Below are 12,925 nucleotides of genomic sequence, written 5' to 3'. Positions count from 1 at the left end.
AACTGTTTGGAAAATGATGATGTTTTTGCATGCTGCACCTCCAATGAACATTTCTTTCACAAGATTTCCATCACCAGTACAGACTCATATCAGGTATGTCACTAATGCATTAACCACTTTTTCATCCTGCCAGATCTAAGATTTCGTACTCTCTCACATCAGCATCATCGTCTAGCGAAATGCTTCAGGGACAAAGTGCTGAGGAATGGCAGCATCACTGAGTTAGGAATGTTAGCAAAGTATTTTCTGAAGCAGGAATAACACAGAACTGAAGAGTTCTTGGCAAAAGTCACTTTTAGTGACTCCTTTCCCCTTCATAACTTCATGGCCCTGAGGCAAGCCAGCACTTAAGATTTCAGATCCAGATCAAAGCTGTATGTCATATAGTGGCCAAACATATTTTAACAGTTCCAGACTTCAAGATCCTTCTGAATTCATAAGCTCTATACTTCCTTTCAGGCCACTGCAGAATGTCAGACTGCAGATACTCGGCACAAACTTCAGCAGTCTTCATCCCTCATCAGAAGGAGGGGGAACGGCCAAGGGAGAATGCCAAGAAGGTGACACCTGCCCTGCCCACTCATGGCCACAAGAATAGTTTTTCAGTCTTTGTTTCTTCTACCAGTGCTCCCAGGTACAATGCTGCTTTTGTGGCCCAAAAACTTCAGGAAGCGTGACTATTCCCATTAGAAGCCAAAAGCATAGTTAGAAGTTACTCTTGGTTCTTTTTAATTATGGTTTTATAACTGTCTTTAACTAAAGACCTAATATGTTTAGATAATGTGGCAGAAATCTGTTCTAGCATCTCTCCTATTTTTGCCTGTATGGATTGTGTAGACTTGTCATTCACCTCAAAGTCACTTATCCATTTGGCTTAGTTTTACTTAATTGTGATCATTAAAGCTAAAAAGATTACTTTCTAGAGGCCCTGTAACTGCACAATAAATTTCTCTGACAACTCACAGTTTAAAACTACAGCCTTTCATCAAGCAAAGCCTTCTCTAATACACTGTTGCAGTGTCAGACCGATCAGTTACATTGCAAAAAGACCTCAGAATGAATCAATAACCCTTGCTCCATCAGAAAAGATAAAATAACGTATCTCTCTCTGATCCTCAACTATGACAGGCAGCATGAAAATTAAAACCATGAGATTTTTTTGTTTTGATATGGAAGAAGAATTTACAAGTTAACTGAAATGCATGACCTAAAGTGATTAACTATAATCTTCCACTCTCACTCAAGCTTTTCCTCCTCTCAAAATAGAAAAAACAGAAGACAAGAACACAGCTCTACTGCAAAAGTCAAAAGACATTAAACACACCTTTTTTTACAGTTAGCATTCTGCTCCTTACCTCCAATTATTTTCTTCATGTATTGAAAAAAACCCAACCAAAAACAAGATCCAAAGAGCTGCTAATTATATCTATCTATCTAAAAATCAACAACCCGTTGCTTGTAATTTGACAGGTACAGTAACTTCAGGTCAGGAAGCAGGAACAGGACCACGTACACAAATAAAATCCCTTCCTCCCTAAGAAGTGCACAGGTAGCGTGACACAAACAAGCACCCAAACAAAACCAGGATTCGGTCACCTCTAGCAGGCAGGGCAGCAATTACAGGGACTGCCTACAGACAAAGAAATGATCACTCAAGGGCCCAGCTGAAAGGGCTACTCTTTCCTCAAGGGAACCAACATCCTATTTGCATCAAGAAACGATTCAGCCTTCTGTTACTGGGACGGACAAGTCAAACACAACACGATTACACCACACTGAAGCACCTCTGACAATTCCAGTGCACCGAACCTAAGCGAATTCATAGATGTATTATCAGTGATGTATTATCATTGCATTTTCTTATCCTAAGTCTTAATAAAAAGGCAGAAAAGAGAAAGGAGGGTCAAGAAACAGGTAATACCTCATCCTAGTTTGAGGAGCAGCTCTACCCTGCCACCACCTGAATTTATAGGGTTTCCTGAGGCTCACAAGGTAGATGAAGGAGGTTAATAAGGTAAGCACCTGTAAGTTACAGGCGTCTACATGATCTGTATTTCTTTAAATCTAGTCTGCAACAGCTTTAGTCTGCAATGCCCAATGACACTCCAAGGTAAAGAATAATATTTGAGATCTTTTCACACAGAGCTGTAAGTCCATTATAATTATTAACGTGACAGCCAAGATGGCTTTTTGTTTAAGATAACATTTAGAGTCGAAAACTGAAGTTATTTCCCTGGTACGTTCAACAACAAAATCAAAGGGCAAGCAGCGGAACACTGTATGGGAAAAGCAAACACTTAACAAAAGCCCAACTGCAAAGCTTTCTTTTTTTAAAAGCAGTATTTCTTGCTGTTCATGTCAAAGAGTTCCCTAGATTTATTGAGCAGGACAAGAAGGTCAAAGAAAACAATGGCTTGCTTTTTTGGGTGTTTCACCAGTTAACACAACAGAGACAAAAGCAAAATCTCTCTCGAATGCTCTGTTAGAAAGAGCAGCTCAGCTTTTGCTCTTAGTTCTCAGCTAAGAAATGAAAACACAAGTAAACAAACCCTTCCACCCCCTGACAGCTTTCTCCTTTCCACACAGCCGGGACCGCTGCACATGCGGACGCCCAGAACTGCCAGAGCCCGAAGGGAAGGACACAAGTTTAGCACTAACCTGTTTGAGTTCCGCAGGCATTTACGCAAGGTGCCAGTTTTACAGTCCCTAGCAGAGAATACCTCCAGCTTCCTGCAAACCCTCTGTGGACCCAGCCTTCTGCTCTGACAGCCTCCAGAGTCTCTTCCCTCCGCGAAGCTCCCTCCTTTTGTAACCCGACCAGCAACCTGGCCGCTCGAGAGCCCCTCCGCAGCCTCCCTACGGACAGAGCCCATCCAGGGAAAAGAGACCACCGACCAACAACGCCGCCGCTCCGTCGGGAGGAAAAAAAAAAACAAACCCAAACCCAAAACCACCGCCGGGGACGCGTCCCTTTCACATGGCTCTCCTCTCCGCTGCCCCGCCGCCCGGCAGGCTCCGTCCCGGGGAGGGAGAAGGGGGGCGGAACTGACGGGCAGCCGCAGCCGGAGCGGGGCCGGGGCGCGGCCACGCCCGGCGCGCCGGGGGAGCGGGGAGAGCCCGCCGGCTTCGGCTCCTCGGCTGGCAAGGCGGGCTGCGGGCTCGGGGCGGCGAGCGAGCCGGCGCTCGGCAGGCGCGGGCGAACGAGCCTCTCTCCGTGGCCGGCGCCGCCGTGCGGTCCCCCCGGCCGGGCGCGGGAGGGCGGCGGCCCGCGGGCGGGGGGGGGGGGGGGGGGGGGGGCACACACCGGCTGCCCGCCCGGAGCCCCCGGGGTTCCCACGCTTCCCGGCCCGCCCCCCTCCGATCTCTCCCGCTGGATTATAAAGACAAAGAGGGAAAACGTCACGAAGCAAAACGACTGTTCCCAGCCTCTCCTAAAACGCTAACCTGCTGGTTACGGAGGAAAAAGCCCTTCAGATACGGTCTGCCCGGAAAGCGCAGTTGCCTCGCGAATTACAGGGAGGACTAACGAGAAGGCACCCGAAAGGAAACGCTCTGGCTTGCTTACTTTTTGCACTTCGCTTCGAGATTAACGCCATCCCTAAGGCACCGACACCGGAGAAAGATGTTCTTCCATCACAGTCTCCTCCCTTTTCCATCTTACACAGATGCAGTGAGGCTTATAGCTCAAAGTACAACTGGCCTCATTTTTTAAAACCATTCACCTGCCCACAAACCTGTCCCACATTCATTAAAAGATTGTCTTGATAAATTACTCATTACCAAAATGAATGCCAGATGTGCTATACCTTGCATCCACCACATTCTGCAACAAAAACTGGGACTTCACAGCATGATACAGCATGGTTTTCATGTCCATTTATTGTGAGTAAATTCGAAGTACCCAGCTTTTAACAGTCTTTGAACAGGCAGCCAGGCTGCGAACCTCCATGAAGTCCCTGGGAAGGAAGAGAGCCTCCCATACTTCTTATTCTAGGATCTGATCCTTCTTTCTGCCTTTTCCAAGAAACCGCAGGAAGGGTAGGTATTAATAAATATACTAAGACATCAAGTCTCTTATAAGGAAGACACCTAGGTGGGTAGGTGTAAACCAACCTTAACTAAACCTGAAGACTATTTCACCCACCACAGGGGCAGGAAGGCATGCTTACCCAGCACTGGAACTAAAGCCTTGCCCTTCAGAGATGTAGCCAGTTAACCAGGTCTGAGAGGCAGCCAGCTAAGTCCTCCCCCAGTGCTAAATAACCAGCACTGCTTGCAGTCACCAGCCAAAGGGTAATGGTTGTTTTTCCTCTTCTGTACCAGGTTCCTGCAGCAAACCAAAGCAATAAATAAATCCACCACTCTAACAGCTGGTAGCTGAGCAATGGTAATTAGGGACTGAAAGCTACTGGAATCAAATTAGAGACTATCCCTGCACAACAGGGATAGTCAGAGACAGCAAGACCAGCTATAAAGCAGAAAGAAAGGTACATTACAATTTAATCTTCTTTAATTATCAGAATAGGCACCTTTGCAGAAAAGTGTCTTTTCATCCCAGCTTCAGGTTCCCAGAAAATTCTAAAATATGCTTCCAGTGTCAACATAATTAACATGTTAATTAATATCAATCCTACCAGATCAACATGAAAAGGTGGCATCTCCTATACTGACATTTAAGATCGGAAGGCATGTTTCAGACCTATTTAATCCTAATTTCAGGCTTCCTGTTACTGCCAATGTCAGCATTCCAGCTGAGTATTAGAGCCAAGGCTTTGTATTTTAGCAGCAGAGAACAGAGCAGAACCATGTTACCCAACTCTGATCCTAATTTGTTTAAAAATAAATGCCGTAAAGGTTGACAAGTGCAATGGTAGATGTTTCACAAGGTTTAGCTGAAGCAAAGTATTTGCTTCACTGGAGGGAAAAAATATGCTCTGAGTCTAGCTACAGTGGAATAATTTAGAGGCAACTGGTGGTAGCCGTTAATAAAATACCTAAAGGCCAAAGCAAAGCAAAAGGAATGCATTTTGTATGAGTCTCCTGTACTTTTGTACAGCACTTTGCCCTGGCTTCTCCTTGTCCAACTTATTTTCAGTTAACAAATTAAAATAGCTCAACTTTTGTTGAGGCCATGCTGGCATAGAAAAGTACCATTCAGTTTAGGCATGCACATGGATATGTGCCAGACCTTTATGCACTATCAAACAAAGAAAAACGTTATGAAGTCCGTATCCATAGGGCACTGAAGTAGCTACTCTTGCATGCAAAACGACAAAACTGAAAACCTTCCTGGATGGACTTGCCAATTCTTACTCACATAAGAAGTCTCTCATGTTGTAAACCCACAGGTATTTGTGCAAGCCACGCAAGTTTAGCGTTGCTGGATTTTGAACTCCCACCTTCTGGAGTCAGGTTGTTATTTAAAAACACAATTTTCCTTTCAAAAATATAATACATGCTTGTAGGCCTTCTGGTTGTAAAGTAGATTTTGAAAATGTGTTGACTCAAAGCCAAACATTTAAAAAAAAAAGGCAAAATACATCTCAAGTCCCCTTATTTCTTAGCAGCTTACAATATTTTACCAGCTCGTATAATTCTGAATGCTGGGATTTGGCAATGCTGAAGTAAAAGAACTAATTACCTAAATAAGAGTTATAGATTAGATCCCTAAGGTTATACTGAACTTCCAAATTCTGGCAACAAACACTCTATCCATTAGCATCAGACTGCTGACTACACCACAACCTCCCCCTCCTTCTTTTTAATGAACCTTAATTTCTTAATCTGTCACATTTTTATCAGCTGCAAAAGTAGGCTGAAAACGTTCTTTCTTCTCTCTGAGAAATTAAAAATGTATCAATAGGAAGGGATTTAATTCTCTAGAAGATGGAGTAGTATAGTATCTGGGCCAAGCTCTCTTTTTTTTATCTTCTCCCATTACCCTTAAAAAATTCTCCATCACTAGTGCTGTACTATAGATTGATCTGCTCTCAGAGGCAGTAAAAATGAAATGGTTTACAGCTCTGCCTGGAAACATAACATATGGCTTCAGTGATATGTAACTTCCATAAACCCAACAGAGCAAGAAGGCACAAGATGAATCAAGAATCCCAGCTAACCCTATAGGTAAAAACACCACAGTCACCCATGACAACTCTCAGAATTACATAGCCTATATTCATATAGGTGCTTCCATGCCCAGGATATTTTATTGTCATTCTGGGAATTTCATGCAGCAAATAAACAAGGTAAGGGAGAGAACTAAAGAATAGTAAGTACACTGTGATGTGTCACTGTGCCCTACTGTAATGACTTTAATACAGACAAATGAAAATAGAACATTGTATCTTCAAGATACATTTTGAAATCTTCTCCTCTTACCATTTCCATAATTTAAAAATATATTTGAAAAGTTACATGAGCCCTTTCAAAGCATCTGTACTTGCTCCAGAATGGCTGCATGACTCTAGTAGGACAAATCCACCAGGATATTTCTAACATTTCCATCAACATGGTTTTGACAATCTTTTTGCTTTCATACTGCAACGTTAGAAAATGGAGACGAAGCCAGACAGCCTCAACTGGAAAGTAGTTGTATATCAACAGAGGATGATTTTATGTGTCATCCTTATTTAAGAATACAGTATTAAAGAAGAGGTCTAAAGGATCACAAGGCTGAAGAACAGTATGGCAAAAAGGAAGCAGACACTTTCTGTAGAGGGACACCATTAGACATTTCAGTAAGTTCCGGGGGTTTTCATATGTATACAAAACCAGCTTCCACCTTGCTACATCTAGTATCAGTCAACTCCATTTCATCCAAGTTGTCATATGACAGGATGAGAACAAGGACAGTCTGGTGACAGCACTGCTTACATTAGAAATAAAGGACAGAAGAAACTACATGTCACTGCATATAGGTCGCAGCTGAATGAATGACCTATGTTTCTTCCCAGCAGCTTCATTTAGGTAAGAATCAACTGCATTTTACAGGGATAAAAATAGAAAAATCTCCTCCAGTTTAATTAAAAAAAAAATTAAAATAGCTTTACATTTATAACAGAATGACAACAGCAAGGAAAACAAATCAAATTTAAGGTTGGTACTATGACCATAATTTCATGCTGTAGTTACTGGAAAGGAAAACAAAGACACTCAAATGCAGGAAAGACAGACCCAATATTAACCATTTTTCACTTCTGAGATTTTGTTTTGGTTTTTTGCATTTTCCAGATGATTTGTGCTGTATTTCAAGCTGCACATTACAATCACTTGCTCAGAAGATACCAGCTTAACATGTCATTCTCTCATCCAGAGGGCAAAAATGTGGTTTGCCATTATGTACTGGATTGATACCCCTCTGTACCATCAACCGATTTTTATAGTAATTACTATCCTCCTCAAATCAAAACCTGAAGCTGTTTTGAATTTTCTCCTGAAGAGAGAATTAAGGTCTCTGTGTATGAAATTTTATTCCAGAGCAAGTTTCTTGTATTTGAAATACTTACATATGAAAGTAAGACTGCAAAAATGAAGAAGAGCTAATAGAGATGTGTTAGAAACACGGAGACTGTAGTCCTTTTCAATCTTTAACTACAGTATTCTAAAAATGCCACTCTGCCAGCAGCTAAAGATACATTTTAGATTAAGTCCCTAAAATGAACTCTGACAGTATTCTACAGCATTTCGCAGTCACCACAACTATGGTTAAAAAAATGTTCTCTTCAGCTAGTAATTTGGTAGCTTAAAAAGGGAAGCAGTTTTGTTTTTTGGGTTTTTTAAAATATATATATATAAAAAAAGTAAATTGTGACATTTAGATCAAAGGTTTTAATTATAGTTGGCACGCAGCCTCAGGCTGCGCATGGCCATCTTTGGCCATTCTGTTCTCAGTCACACCGATGACTTCAGTGAATTACTCCACATTTGTGACAAAGCAAGCGAGAGCATAATTTGACCATTAACAAGATGGCCTAAACTAGCAAAAGGCTAAGTAATTTATCAATGTCGTCATAGCCCAACATTCATTTTGGGCTCTTTCAGGATTAGTTCACAAGAGCTTATAGATACTGGAGACAGCTGAAATGGAATTGTAGAAAATTTGGGGGTTTAAAAGCCAGGCTGAACCCTTATGGTCCAAAGCTCAAAGGGCTCAGGGGAAGAGGAAATTGCCTGTTTGCCTGCTTGTTGGTTTTAAAGTTTCTGCAGAACATTCTTGTGGCTACGTGTGGATCTGCAAGGGTAGAGGCTTATGAAGACTGACCAACTCCTGTGCAATGCCTTGTAGGGATAAAGGTCTGCCTCGCTCATACGGGTACGGATCAAGGCCTACATTAGTAACAAAATCTCTTCATAAAATTGAGAGATATCGTGCAAAAAGGTTTTGTGAAGGTTTAAAATCTTTTTTCCTGAACATCCCAGCTGAACTAGTACAGTAGTATGCTTGGGAACTAAAATGTAGGAGAATTAAAAATCTTAAAAAGCCAGTACAATTAATCATGTTCTGCTGTCTGAGCTGAGAAATAAACAAGCAGGAGAACATGAAAAATAAATCCTGACTTTAAAATGTAAGATGTTTTCATATTAATTATCAAGAAGCAAATGTGGTAAATGTGACTAGAAAGTTGTTTTTTAAAAAAATCCTGTTAAACCTGATAATACTCTTTAATGTTTTAATGTTTACATTTGAATGTTCCTGTTTTAAGACATTTTTAATAATTACTTGCAGTTATACTTACTGATCTTGCAACACTCAGAGACTTCATGCAAAGAACCACCTGGATGCTTGTTTACATAATAAGGTACACACAGCAAACAGAATTTATTTTTGACACATTTCTCTTCTAGAAGAAAACATAGTTCTATTAGTAAAGCAATGTAAAATGATGGAAAATTATTATGAAACTGTGAATTTGTCATTCAAATTAAATAACTTTAATTTAAACCTGGCACAGTTCCAGGCCAGAAAGGTTAACAGTTGTGGAAAATTATTTGTTCACAAATCTTGGCAAACAAAATAAGAAAATCCTTGCCTTTCAGTTGCTTTCAAAACCTCATTTAATAAAAATCCACACAAAAGTTGAGATTTTTCAAGGCAAATGAAACTGCAAAAAGATTTTGGAGATGCTTAGGGTAAATGTGGTCATTGCATTGCACTATTATAATCATTAGCATAAACCAGTTGCTGTCCTGCTGACAAACATTAGATTGCACTTTGGAATTTAGCATTTACCAGATCAAGTTGCAGAGCACATACTTAAGAGATGAAGTATGAGACATGAAAGTGAGGTACTGTTGATGCTAGAGAGAAAAGTGAGATTTCTGCAAAGGCATGCGTCTTTGAGCTAAAAGATATACTTTCAACCTGCACATGTAAAACTATAAAATAGTATGTAATTAAATTCTGAAAAACAAATCACTGTGTTGGAAAGAATAAAATAATTATCTCCTTACCAGAGGGTCAGTTTCTCAGTTGCTGGGTTCCCTTTTTGAAATTTTTTTAATGAGTTCTTTGGGATTTTTAAACTAGATACTTTTAAAACTAGATTTGCTGACAAAGTTTTATACAAGCACTTCTCAGATAACGCAACTGATTTTGAGTCAATTCTGCTGCATGCCAGCAGACCTCAGCCCCAAATAACTCTAATAAGTGAGGTTTAGGTGGTTTGCTTATCAAATAAATCCCTTCTGGAAAGCACTTCACAGCTTCTGATGCAGCTGGTCAAATCTTCCTAGTTGTTGCTGAAATTGATGCCAATATTCCTGTTCACTTTTGTATCCATGTTTTTACCATCTAAGGCCTTAAATGAAGACTGAAGAATAATCACAGGAGAGAAGCTAAAACAAGAAATAGAACCACCAGGAAATGTAAATTCTCACAGGAATACTACTTGAGTCTATCCTTCAGAAGCTCTCATATGATATACCATGATGCCTGTGGCACAAACTCTCTTTTTTTGTTAGCCTTGTGCTATTGCATTCCTCCTGCAATACAGGAAGCACGTTCTAGGATTTCTTTTGGAATTTGGGTAATCCCAGCAGAAGGGCAAACAGCAGGAGCTTCTTGAGCTCACAATGGTGCAACATGCCATACTGTCACTTCAGAAAGTCTCTATTTCAAACACCTGCAGTAATTCCAAGAGAGCTACTGCTCTAGCTGAATTCCTGTAAGGTGTGGGCTGGCTTAGCAACACTGTCTTAAGCCATCTGCAGTACTTTGGCCCTGAGAAACATCAGTTCCTTGCTTCCAGTTTCCACTGTTGCTGAGCTATCAGCAAAAGATCCTGACTCTCACTGTAAACCAGGAGTTGATGCTTTCACAGAGATGGGACACTGCCCATAAAAAAGGCAGCAAAATCTCCAACCTCCAAACTAAACTCAACTATTATCATCTCCAACACAGCAGAAGCCAGAGACAGGATCACACCTCATGCATGGGGAACACGTCTCCCTGAAAAGTAGCTGAGTAACGGCTTCTGGTCCAGTACCTAACTGTGCTGGGATTCATAGGTACTGCAAATACCTCTCAGCTCACACTGAATTCTGATCTGAGGACTCATTCTCCCATGGGAATCATATTCCCAAAACTCCCCCCTCCTTCCCCCCGGAACCTTTGAATAGTTGCACATAAGCAGAAGCTGAAACCCGACCCAGGTCATTCCTAGAAATTCAGTAAGACTACTCATACGTACTGAATTTACAGGATCAGGCTGATGGCATTGCTAGCGCATGTGTAACTGCACAGTGATCTGTAGGCCAAAAGAACACAAGAGCTGAATTACAGAGATAGGGGAGCTGAGAGCAGGGGCACCAGCAGCTGGCTGGAGAACTGGCACGATATGACTCTTGACACCGAACCATACTGTACCCCTGAATCAGAACTTACATTTCTATGGTTTCAACTGGTTTTATAAAGGAATTAGGGCTATCCCCACAAATTCTTTCAAGATTTTGCAATCTGCTCAGTACTAGCAGAAGTAGAACATGCATGGGTTAACTACGGATGAGGTTTTTTTCTGGCTATTTGGCATTGTAACAGGAAATAGTACTGTAACACCAGGGAGCTGTCATGAACCAACAGCATTGTTGTCTGTACCTGACCTTACCTGTGAGGCAAAAAAAAAAAAAAAAAAAAAAGTCATTTTCCATGCTGTCAGTCCCTTAATACGAGCACGAATATGTTATATAATAAAGGAAGCCAACAGGCACTACAAACGACAACTAATTACATAAAACTTTACATGCAAAGATGGAACTGCATTCTGTATGAGATGGAAAGGAGAAAAGAAAAGGTAAGCTGATGACTCAGTGCAGCTCAGAACCCATTTTTGCTTCTTCTCTGCAGTTGTTCAAACATAAATACAATATTAATGCACCCATGTTCTTACAATCAAAGCACTGGAAACAGTCTCTATATTCTAACAGTCTGCACTATGTCAGTGTGGAGCAGAGAATCTTAAATAAAAGTAATGAAATACAGACAGAAGAGTTATTGTTGCCCAAACTAACTCAGAAAGGTTAACCTGATGGTATTTTCTTAGAAAAGCAATTTGAGCTAATCTTCTTGTATTTTTTTAAATTCTCGCCATGTGTTCTGGTGTGCTTTAGAGTTCACCTTTTACTTGAAACTGACCCTCAATTCACAAAATGTCATTTTTGGCAGAAGTCAGTGGTACCTCAGATTAACACAAAGACTGAAGAATATTGGTGTTTAATTATGGCTACAAAATACCTGCCTAAAAATTTAAAAAATGAAAATGTGTGTGTTAGTTTTTAACCAGGTGTTATTTCTCTGGAACATAAGTTGAAATATAAATGATCCAAATCATAACTATGAAAATATTCTGTAGCTTTTTCCATAAGCTGATTTTCCTTGAACAGCTATAATCACATTTGCAAAGTGAAGAAAAGATTAATTTTATTAACTTGGTTGATTACTGACATGTCAGGATGGTCTTTTGGGGTATTATTTGTTGGGAGGGGGTTTTTTGGGTGGCTGTTTTTTGGTGAGGGTGTTAATAGGAAAAAACCCCAACCAAACAGTATGTGATTTCAAGTTTCTTCATTCCCACTTACTTTTCTGCCTTCCTTTCGACTCTATTTTTCTAATAACTTGGTTAAACACAAAGTTAGGGAATATTTGCACCAAAACTATATATCAATTTATAAAAAAGCATGGTCAAACATATGTCAGACCTAGGGAAACATATGAAAAAAGCTCTTACCAGTTATAGAGGTAGGACACTAATTAAACACGATAGACAATTTCGAGCCTGTGTTTATTACCATACCTCTTAGCGAATAATCACAGTAGCAATCAAAAAAGACTGACTCAAAAACCTCATCACTTAAATAACTTAAGTTGCTTTTTCCTTGTTTTTTAAACAATTTATTATTTTGTGTAGTTCCTTAGTTCAGAAGCAACAGCTTTTGTATTGCTCTAACTCCACCACTTTCAGGACAGCCACGTATAAAAAGGGGAACAACCTACCAATAGGACTTAGACAACATATATTTGTAACAGTGTAACTTACCATACTTGGCATCACACTAATTATATTCTTTCAGTTTAAAGAACAGAGAGAAAAAATAGTTAAGCTAGTACCAAATGACCGTAGAGGAGGCTTCACTGAATCATTAATAAGCCTTCATAAATGGCACGATCACAAGCGCTATTTCAGAGAAGTCTGTCTCAGGCACGTCTGAGGGACCAAATTATTGTGCGTGGTATTACAAAAAGTACAAACAAGCTCAGTTCTGCCTCCAACACCATATTCATGCCATGTTAACTGCTGCAATTGCACAATCGTGCACAGGGCTGACTTTACGAGTGACAAGTGAGAAGCTTGTAAAATAACGTATATTACTAGATGTAATAGCTACACAAATGCAAGATACTAAGCTATATTCATCGGTATCACATCAT

The 12,925-nt window shown here is 40.4% G+C and overlaps 1 protein-coding gene across 11 annotated transcripts in view; it reads right to left on the bottom strand.

Annotated features, from left to right (window-relative positions):
• The window catches only part of ARVCF (ARVCF delta catenin family member), a 291,719-nt gene that overhangs the window by 153,553 nt on the left and 125,241 nt on the right, over window positions 1-12,925 (bottom strand). For 2 of the 11 annotated variants that reach the window (XM_052796921.1, XM_052796923.1), the window contains exon 1: window positions 2,659-2,939. The exons of 8 other annotated variants lie outside the window; for them this stretch is intronic. In XM_052796921.1, coding sequence (XP_052652881.1) covers window positions 2,659-2,679 — 21 coding nt within the window. In that variant the 5' untranslated portion in view covers window positions 2,680-2,939. Of the gene's footprint in view, window positions 1-2,658; window positions 2,940-3,565; window positions 3,584-12,925 lie in introns of those variants that run through there. One more of the 11 variants, XM_052796925.1, reaches the window with a different exon arrangement.

Source organism: Harpia harpyja, chromosome 9 (assembly GCF_026419915.1).
Source record: "Harpia harpyja isolate bHarHar1 chromosome 9, bHarHar1 primary haplotype, whole genome shotgun sequence".
Lineage (NCBI taxonomy): Eukaryota > Metazoa > Chordata > Aves > Accipitriformes > Accipitridae > Harpia > Harpia harpyja.
This window is presented reverse-complemented; position numbering and strand designations above follow the sequence as displayed.